The 10,533-nt window shown below is 45.3% G+C and overlaps 1 protein-coding gene across 1 annotated transcript; it reads right to left on the bottom strand.

The window, feature by feature from the left end:
• Window positions 1-621: 621 nt before the first annotated feature.
• On the bottom strand, window positions 622-9,815 carry Scp2 (Sarcoplasmic calcium-binding protein 2). The gene is made up of 5 exons (XM_017248405.2): window positions 9,718-9,815; window positions 5,011-5,155; window positions 3,773-3,825; window positions 3,360-3,479; window positions 622-1,466 (listed from the first exon to the last, which is right to left on the bottom strand). Exons 2-5 carry the CDS (start codon window positions 5,066-5,068, stop codon window positions 1,143-1,145), a joined length of 555 nt encoding a protein of 184 aa, XP_017103894.1. The 5' UTR covers window positions 5,069-5,155; window positions 9,718-9,815; the 3' UTR covers window positions 622-1,142.
• Window positions 9,816-10,533: the final 718 nt, after the last annotated feature.

Here is a 10,533-nt window from a genome sequence, read left to right as displayed (position 1 = left end):
ATGAGGTTTCCCCTAAATGGCCCACAGGGATGGCCATATCTTTTCCAATTCTCATCCGATTCTCAAGCGGAGTACCTTAAACGATTTCAGGAACGATTCTTCATCATTCTGCATCAAAATCCTGAGTAAAAATATTTTTAGATTTTTTGTCCATTTTTCGTGATAGGATCCCTTGAAAATGGGATTTTTGCCTATATGGCCACAGTGATGGCTATATCTTTCCCAATTCTCATCCGATTCTCAAGCGGAGTACCTAAAACGATTTCTGGAACGATTCTTCATCATAAAGTGTATTCCAAGTTGAGATATCCATATTTTACCTAAGCAGAAAACACCAACAAAGAATTATTTACCATACCATTATCCGTGTTCACCATTAAATTAAGCTTCCTGAATGAATTAGCATAAATTACGATGCATCAGGAGGTTCTAAGTGCTGCCAACCCCACATCCTTTTTAACTAGTCCATTTCGTCCTTAAATTTGTGAAATTGCTCCGAAACTGTTGATTGTATCGCAGCTGATGACCCCGTCGTCTTCTGCCACTTTCAGAGCCAACCACACCCTGTCCATATTCATAAATCAGTCTAATCGCACGCAAAAGAACAAGGCCAGCAACAAGTTCGTGTTGATATTTTGATTTTATTATTGTAATTTCTTGGAACACTTTACATTTACATTTAAATTTATACGCCATAGATGCGAGGCGATAAACGACGACTACACACACATAAACATTTTGACAATTTAATCGATTTAATTTAGGCCCACATTTTGAAAGGGATCTGGGCGAGATCCTACCTCGTAATTGATATCGTTTCTAAGATATAGTTCGTAGTTCGTAAAGGTACAGAGATGTCGTATTTGGCTCTGTTAGGCTCGTAGCTTTGGTATAGAAAATATAAGTAGGTTACAGGACAGAGTTATCTACTAAATTAAGACATTGAATTGGGCAAACTTGAGATTCTTGGAGAGAAAACAACACTCAACTAACAACGACGGAGCATCAAAATGGCGGAGGTTCCATATTTGAATTCCATCCTGCCATCGATTATATATATAATTTTTATGTTAATTTAATAATAATTTCACTGGTTGCATTCATTGCTTTTGGCTGCTGTCCTATATACTTTCCTTTTGCCTTTAGAATGTGGTCTTGCCAAAAATAAAGTTTCCGGGCGCGTCCACGTCCTCGGCGGCAAAGTACTCCTTCCACAAGGCGGCGAACTGCTCCCGGGTGACATCCGTCTGGCCCTGAGCCATCTTACCGAAGGCCTCCTCGCACTCCGCCTTCTCCACGCCGTAGCTGGAGCACACTAGCGTGAACTCGGTCACGTCAATGCCGCCGTCGTGAGAGGCGTCCTCCAGGTCGAACATAAAGTTCATATAGGCATTCTGCCAATCCATCACGCTGCTAGGGTCCTTGGCATAGGCGTCCCACATGTTGCACCACTCATCGACGCTGACCTACACGAAGAGATAAGAATGGTAGCTTTAATAATATTTCATTTATAAATATGAACTTTTAAACCTATTTCTTAAATATCTGGTACCTAATGTGCTGTCCAGTTTAAAAGAAAAAATGAGGAAAAGGTGACCTAAAACGTGACCCCTATGGTGGTACTTCATATTTTTGTGCATTTTTACGTGTATAATGGCCATAATGGAAGACGGGCCGAGATTACGGGTTAGCGGGCTTATGCCCAGATTTATGCAGTCCGCCCCGTGCTGAAAAGACCATTAGCTGGTAGCGCCGAAGGCGGAGACTCCCCATAAAACATCCCCCTGCCCGTTATGGTCGTTTGGCGGTATAATTTATGTCCGTGCCTCCATCTAGCGATGCGTTATTAACATTTTCAGCGTTCGGTCAATACAGAAACAGGGGCAATTACCGCAACATCGACAACAATCGCCGACGCCTTGACCAACTTGGCTGACCGCCTTCGATGCAGTCCAGCAACGTCCAGTACAGACCCCATCCATTAATCGGGGGCAGCCGTTACGTTTTGGCATGTTTTAATACGGTCATAAATAAGTGTGTGGGTTGTGTCTGACTAGAGCCACTTGTAATGCCAATTGGCATCCGCAGAACCACCCTCCGAAAAACCGAACCGAAGGAACGAACTCTAAACAGCAATTCGAACTAACTGCATATTTTTATGTTTATGGCCGCAAGTGTCGGGCTCTGGGACAGACACTACCCAGCGGGTCTTAGCCCAGATCCTTGACCCTGAATGGAATAGAGATGCGTGGACTGCCCAGTTGCCCGATTGCAGTCCTTGGAGCGACTGCCTCCTTCCAGCTAATTGGAGGCCGTGTCACGGCACGTGCTCTGACTCGGTCGTTTCCGAAAGTGAACAATAAATCTTAAGCTTGCTCCGACAAAAGCAACGTCCCCTTCCCGAGCTCCAACAATAGACAGACTTTGGCATATTTTGGCAGCAAACTCCGTCAAGTTCTTTTGGAACTTGGCCAGTGGCCAGAACTTTTGTGGCTTTCCTGCTTTACCTCATCGAGTGTATGAATGTAGTTGGGCGGAAAATGCGCCCGTAAACCGAAAAGCGTGGCCCTAGACCGTAACCCTAAAACGCGGCCATAGAATTAAGCCGAGGTTTTGTTGGTCTGACATTTCAATTTCGGCTCGCTTTGTATCGCATTGTTGCGGGTTTTGTTGGTCGCAGTAGTTGATATTGAACCCCAATGCGGGTGGAGAGGGATTGGGGAGTGGAAAGGGATTATAATTTAATTTGCTGCACTGGCTGGTGGTGCGATTATCCGAAGGACTTTCGCAGGACTTGCCGTGAGTCTATGACAAAGTTTGTCTTTTTGTAATGAGACAGAGCCATGAGCAGGCGGCCTAGAAAACGAAGTGGGAAGCCCCGGAATTCGGCCGGAATTCGGATTGCATTTCTCGAATAATTCACAATTCAATTTCCGACTGCTGCACTGGCAGGGAATTTGTTTACCCCTCGGCATTCCGCACCAATAAAGAGGGAAATTTATGAACGAATTTTTCTTCCGTTTTTTGCGTTTGCCAGCGCCACCGAAGGACATTGTAATGTTCTTGTGTGTGAGTGTGAATATGAGCGTTAACTGTGACTGTGTGATTGTGGGTGTCCTGCACACTTGTCAGCTGTGCCATCACAATGGCTTCGAAGCACTACTTTTGGCACTGACAATGAAGCCAACCGTTTCAGATTCAGATTCAGTAGGGCAACAAAAAACCTGGACACTTGACAGCCAGTTGCCCTTTTTTTTCGGTTCGAATTTACAACTGGACATGGTGGCGGAGGAGATGGTGGGAGGCAGGTGTGTCACTGTGAGATATAGATGGTTATATAGTTGGGCGCGCCAACTCACCTGCCCGTCGTTATCCTTGTCGGCCTTCGATCGCAGCCCAGTCCAGATTGCCATCATCACGTCGTAGGTCTCCTTGTTCTTCGGCGTGTCCTTCGCCCAGCCGCGCAGCTTGCAAACGCGCTGGAAAAAGTTGAAACAATAACAGTCAGCACATACCTATACATCGACACGAGGGCAGAAAATTGAGTTATCATTTTGACTCGATTGCCAAGGGAAAACTGCATGCAAATCACCAAAAAACATTTCCAGCATTTGAGCACTGTTTTTGTTTTCACTACTGTCGGTTGCCAGTTGATGTAAGTGCTGCATATTTATTGGTGGCATTGCCAGCATTTTTCGCTGGCAACTTGCTCTTTTTCAAAAAATATATACATTCAAATTTTTCGGTGCTTCAGCGCTTCCGCTCCACTTACCTCGATGGCCAGCTCGAAGTCCTTAACGTCGATTTCGCCGCTTTGGTTCACATCTGTTGCCATACGCATTATAGTTGTTGTGTTAGTTGTTGTGTTGGTTTCGGTTTTCGGGCCAATTGAGAGCGGCGCAGTCAGCGTAAATTGTATGTTTTTGTCCCGCATTGTTTGCATTGGTCAGTTCGGGCCAGAAACCAAACAGCAAAGCCCGGAAAACAGGCGAAAAGACGAAAAAGAGCGATGAACAATGTGAGCAGGCTAAACGGATTTCGTGGCAAGCTGGGACCTAGTTCCGGTGGCCAAGCGACCCAACATCAACCAAATTCTACGGCCTAAAGGGATGACCTCCCACGGGGCACAATCACCTCTCCCTCCCCCCCCCCAAACACCACCAAAAAAACACTTGGCTTTCGGCCATGCCGGCGTGTCATTATCATTTGCAACGGTGTGCAAACGGCCACTTCAGTGCCAGTGTCAAGTGCTTGGCGCTTGCGTTTTATGACATTCTTTTTTCCGACTATGCTCTTTTGTTATTGCCTGACCAGCTGCCGTCAAAATACGGGCAAAGAGCCAACTTAGAGGACAAGGAGTGGTAGGATGAGCCAGCCCCCAAGCAACCGCACCGGTGAATTAGTCATAATTGAAAAGCACTTAACCTTTGCACACAGAGCGCACTCCTCGAGTGCTCGACTTAAACTTTCCTTCGGCGGCATTCTCATTCTCATTTGCATTTGCAGTGCGTGTTGTTTTAATTCAATTTTAAATTGCCAAGTTTTATTTGACTTCGAAACACAGTGACATTGGCAGGGCATTAAACATGCAGCGGGAAATGCTCGACGCATTTAAGTGGATTTCGAGCACTTGGCATATTACGTATACGCGATGAAAGCCGCTTGTCTGCACACCGCAGATGGAGATTAAGTCAAGAGCTGCATGCTGATATCGGTGGCACACTTTATGGCTATAAAAGGAAACTCATCGCACTAAACTCTGGGGATCTGAAAATTTGTTTAATCCTTTCGGAAGAGAACCCTTAGACCAATCGGGTGCAATCTAATCAAAGTTTTCTCAGCTCGCCCCAAGCACTTCAGAAAAATGAGCCACAAAAACGCAATTCCCTGCCAATAACTCAGATGCAGACCATAAAATCGACAGCTCGTGCAGCGTTTGTCTTTAGCAACTCCTCTTTCGCAGGACCATCCATCATTTTCCATTATTGCCTGGGAAGGATAAATACTTACCAAAGAATACATTGAACAGGAAGAGCAGCTTCTTTTTGCGGAAATCGGAGATCGACATTGTTGTGTTGTTTTTCTTTATTTCGGGGCGTTTTCCTTATTGTGGTTTTATTGGCTCTCCGCTGGCACGCTGAACGGAAATGGGGAACTGCAATGACAACACAATACATAAAAGCGAAATACACAATTACACAGGGACACTGACATACAGGACGAGAGGTGGCTGGAGGCGGGATGGTAAGGATTCCATGGCATGGCAAATAGTATGAACGAAACAAAAAAAAGGGCAAATGAAGTGTATTCCGAAACGATACTGCGTTTAAATTTAAAGCTCCTCAATTAGGGGTTGTGCAGCTGCCTCGTAAAAATAACATTCAAGGAAACCGAAGCCAACGAAAATACAAAAGCTGACAAAACTAGCTGCTTCAGCTGCTCAGCCAGGAGCAACAGTAGCAACAGAGGCGGGGAATCGGATCGGGTTTGCTCTAGTTGACTGGCTTAGTTTATGCCAGCTAATTCAGGCAAAGGAAATAAAACAAGACTAAGGATGTCTAAGGATGCGAAAGTAGGGGCTGCGCGCAATGCAAATGCATCCCGGAGGAAAGAGGACCAAGACCGAGGAGGAGCGGTGGGCGGGACCTAGTGGCAAGCTAAATGCGACACAAATGCAGGCACTGCCGCGCCCCTATCCGCCCCTGGCTATGTATATGCGTGGCTCATGGCTCATTTAACCTTCAATCAAAAGCTAGATGCAAGGCAGGGCCATGTGCTAAATTAGACAGAACGATGCATACATTGTGGAATGTATCTTGGCAGCAGTAGCAGCGGCAGCGGCAGCGACAGCAGCAAACGCCCTAAACAGGGCCCAAACATCAAAAGACTTGGCTAGGCCATTGCCGGGCCAATGCCAGCCAGTGCTGAAAGCCTTCGTGTTTGCTAACTGCCGCCCAGCGACCCCATCAAAATTACTACTTTTGTGCAAAGTATTTCAAGAGAAAATAAAAAATTGGCACTGCTTAGAGGGGATTTAAAAATTCACAGAATGAATATCAAGGTGAAACTAAAAAGGAAATACTGTTCAAGATTAAAGGTGAAGGCGAGTGTCACTTCAAGACGTACTACTTCAGAAACAGAAAACTCCTAAAAATTTGGTTAGATAAATAGGAAACTCTCTGATGTAGCATAATTTTTATTATGGCATCTCTGCCTCACTTTTGATGGCATTTTTCATGTCGCTACGAAATAGCCATCCCATAAACAGCTTAAATATTTACTTTAGTTTATATTCGGGACGCCACATCCTCTATGCCAACCTTACCGCTCCCACACCCACCGGCTGCCATTTATTCAGCTCAGCTTGAAGCTCGAAGCGTCCAAGGTAGCCAAAGCATAATTTCACAACAGAGGGAAATTGCAGCAAGGAGATGTCAAGTGGAAAGTGGAATGCAATGGACATGACAACGGCAGCGAGGATACCATTGGCCAAGAAAACGCCGATGGCTGATGGAACCAGCGGCGGTAGGAGCAAAGCAGCTCTCGCCCTGCTTCCCGTTTTGGCTAAAATGCAGTTTGTCGAGAAAATTAAATTAAATGGAATATCTCCGAGTCACCAATTGGATATGCTCGAGAGCGGCAAATTGAAAAAAGACAGTATGCATCAGAGGTCGAGCCGAAGAAAGGCTTTTGGACAAAAGCAGGTAAGTGTGTTTATCTTTTACTCGTGCCAATATTATTCCATTATTATTGCAGATGTTCAGCAGCGAGAGGGTATGGGGCTTGTTAATGCCTTTGCTTTCTTTCAAAGCTGCACAAAACTAAATATACAAGGATAAAGTGCATTAAGGTGCGTCCTTCACAGGGCTGCATGACTTTAATGGCAATATGCAAATAATGAACCAAACATAATTGGATTAGGAAATGTTATTGATTAATCTCTGCATAATAATTAGGAAAAACAAAGCCATAAACTTTTGACAGCTGGAATTAAATTTAATAATAACCCTGTTTAAATGAAGTTTAATCGATTAACTTTTCCAATTGGCGGAAACATGCCAACGAAATAAAACATTTCATTTAAAAATATTTGATCATAAAATTAATGATGACAATTATTTTGTACGGACGTATGATTTGCAAGATTAATATTATTAATAATTTGGATTTTGCATTAATGCCCCACAATGTGGCAGTCGCTGTCAACTTCGTTTATCCTTTGAACATACACCTGGGGCAAAACATATAAAACGAACTGTCACAGTTCATTAATTTCCTACGTGCGCGTCAATTAAAATCAGGTGAAATCGGTGAGCGTGTGGGCAATGGGGAAAATACATAAAAAGCGAACGTTTATGTGCAAAAAATAATCCACATATCCCGACTGGATGAAAGCTCGACAAAGGCTCAGAAAAAGTGTGAAATTCAATTTGGCGCACTTTTCATTTCCAATTGCGATTGCAGGTGCGACGGCTGCATTTACGTCCTGTAATGCCAGGACAGCTGTAATTTAAGCCAATGAATCGAAATCGCCTTTCATTGCCACTTGCTGTTGGAGGTGCAAGTGGAAATTGAAAGCTTTTCCCTATCTTATTACGTTAAATCATATAATATTATTAAAAAGAGGATATACTCCATGTTCTATAACTCAAATGCTAGGAATAATGAGCGATCGGCTCAGAAGAAATAATTTAAATGAAATATCACTCATACGCCCCAGTGTACCTCAGCCATGGCACATGTACAAATGGTTAATTTCTGAATTGACACTTTCGAACCAAGCATATTTATTCACGGAATGAATAATTAAATATGCAAGCAAATTGAATTCTGGAATGCAATTCGTTTCCAGCTTTCACTCGGCAAGCACATTACGCATACGCCGCGTGAGCCGCATGTCGCATGCCGCGACTGTTTGGGTTTGTGGCATGGCCATTTATCCCATCGTCGTCCCATTAATTACCAATACCCATGCGCCAGTGCATAAAAGCCACGCGTTGCCAGCCACAAGACTGCCTCGGCTTTTGTGGCACGAGCCAACAGCCACATTAGCCAGCAAACACCGAACGCTCGTTAATTGGGTTCCGCTCGAGATCCATTTGGAACTTTAGTTCCGCTTTTGACGCGTTATACCGCGCGACGAGTTTTTAATAAAGTCAATATGGCTGGCTGTAATGAGTTTCCTCCCAGGGACAATAAATACCCATTCGGTAAAGTTATAAATTTCAATATGAAGACATCAACGTTTTAATTGCAATTTTAGTGGGCCGCAAGATGTGGAGCGGCTTGATTTGATTCCCCAATTTATTGGGCAATCAAATTAGAGAGCTCCCACTTCCACCCCTCTTTTCTGGGTTCAATGGGTCGTTTATCAACACAATTTAATTTGCATAAACTCATTCCTCAATTTTTTTTTGTTCTGTTGATTGTTTGGCTTGCAATGTGTTTATTATGCAAAATCCCAAAACGGGCCAAGGGGCGGAGGACGAAAAATACTCATAAATTATGATAGAATAAAATTCATGGCTTTGGGATAGTTGACAGCTGTAGCAGAGTGCTGAAAAGTATGCTGCATCCTGGCCTGGCCTGCCTGGACCACATGGGCGATTGATCGATCGGAAACTCAATTTGTGAGAAAATTGTAATTGTTTCGATTGCATCGGAATGCAAATCGTAGGCCGCCTAGCTGAATATTTATTTCGTTAGCAGTTTTAAGTTGCTGTCAGCTGCAGCTTAATCCCCAGCTGCCAGAGACCCAATCGCTTTCGCTTCATTTACATTCTCGATTCGAATTGGAGTCCGCCCCCCCGAGTGGGTTTCCCGCTGCAGGGCTCCACGGATCCCCGGCTCCCTTTTTTTTTATCTTTCTTTTTGGGGCGACAGTGGCACAGTTTTCAACCGTCGCTAATTACTTCTGCTCCGCTGTAAATTCGCCGAGCCAATTTAAAATAATAGACAATGCAAGTGGCGTCGTCGTTTGCTCTTTATCTGCTGATGCAGCTCGGGGAATTGTCCACTGGCCGGGCGTACCTTCTGCTTTTGTTGCATTGTCCGGCTGGGCTCGCAGTAATTTTGTGTAATTTGCATTAATTTACATTTAATTTGCGGCCGAAGCCAAGGAGGAGACAATGCGCGGCTGCGGCCTAAGGCCACCGACGCATGCCTGGCCAAACAACACGGCCAAGCCCCGCTGAAGGACGAGGATCCTTCGAGGATGCCTGGCTGTTTGTCTAAAAGTTTTACCACAAACTTGGAGCCGAAGGAGAGCGAACGCCTTCAATGAATTCATTATGCCAGCGAAAGGTGGAGAAGTAAGAATTTTCTTCCAGTTGTTAAATTGTCGAGAGTAGGGCCTCCCCCACCGCCAGCACTGCTTCTTCAGAAAGTATCTGCCCACTTGGCCGAGAGCTCGACTCAAGAAAAACTGGGCCTCTGGTTCCTGTTGAGCCTACCAAGCCCCCCAACCCCGGCCCCACTTTTCCATCACCTGCCCGCCTCCTGGGCACCCCCTCTGCCTGTGGCACCTCTTGTTGTTCTTTTAAGACACTTGTGCTCGTTACTTTTGGCTTGTTCTAGAGCCCGCTTGTTCTTTTGTCGGTTTTTGAAATGTTGAATGTTTTTCAAAAATTTTGCGGCTTGTAACGGAAACTCTCAGCACAAACACTCACACAGACACCAATACCACCAACCACACACAAACTGGCACGTTCACTTTACCGTTAGGCTATGACTTAAAAACTCTGGGTTCTGGGTTCTCAGATTCTGGGGCTCCACTCGGTGCTGGGCTGGGGGCTCGTGTGTTCGGCAACGCGGCTCGCCGTCTTTTGATGCTCGCTGGTACCGAGGCGGCGGCTTTTATACTCCACATCCGTGCCATCCGTCGCAGCCAGCGTCTGCGCCGGCGCCGACGTCGATGCCAGCGCCGTTGCAGGCAGAACTTTGTCTGGGTGCTCCGGGTGCTTTTTGTCATCGTTGGGCTTTATCTTATCGCCGTCGCTACTGTCTCTGCTGTCGGCTCTGCCGCTGCTGCTTAGGTCGCTGCTGCACATGTCAGTGTATGGGCTGCTGGGAGTGTGTCTGTGTGTGGCGAGGTGTTCTATGGTGTGTGTGCAGTTTATTTTTTGGCCACCACGTGCACTGTTACGAGCCGAGGCTTCAGCTCCAGCTACAGCTACAGCTACAACACAGCATCAGCATGCGGCATATTTGGTCATGGGTTTGTTTTGGGATTTGACACTCGCAGAAAACTCCATGCTGAGCGTTCTTGTAAATTCCATTTTATTTCGGTAATTAAATGGAACTTCTTATCATCGGGTGGCCCCACAATGTAAGGCCAAAGGGGTCGAGGCGCCCAAAAAAGAGCGACAAACAAAAAGGGGGGTAAGGTGGATGCCGGCTTTCATAGCTTTGTCACAAAATAGTTCCCTTGATTATACTAAATTCCAAGAAGCACTTTCAAAATTTAGCTTCTCGAGGCTAGCAGACGGTTCTCAGGTCATTTATCACAAAAATTGTCTTCTTTCCTCTAGACTT

The sequence above is a fragment of the Drosophila bipectinata genome, chromosome 3R (genome assembly GCF_030179905.1).
Source record: "Drosophila bipectinata strain 14024-0381.07 chromosome 3R, DbipHiC1v2, whole genome shotgun sequence".
NCBI classification, from domain to species: Eukaryota; Metazoa; Arthropoda; class Insecta; order Diptera; family Drosophilidae; genus Drosophila; species Drosophila bipectinata.
This window is presented reverse-complemented; position numbering and strand designations above follow the sequence as displayed.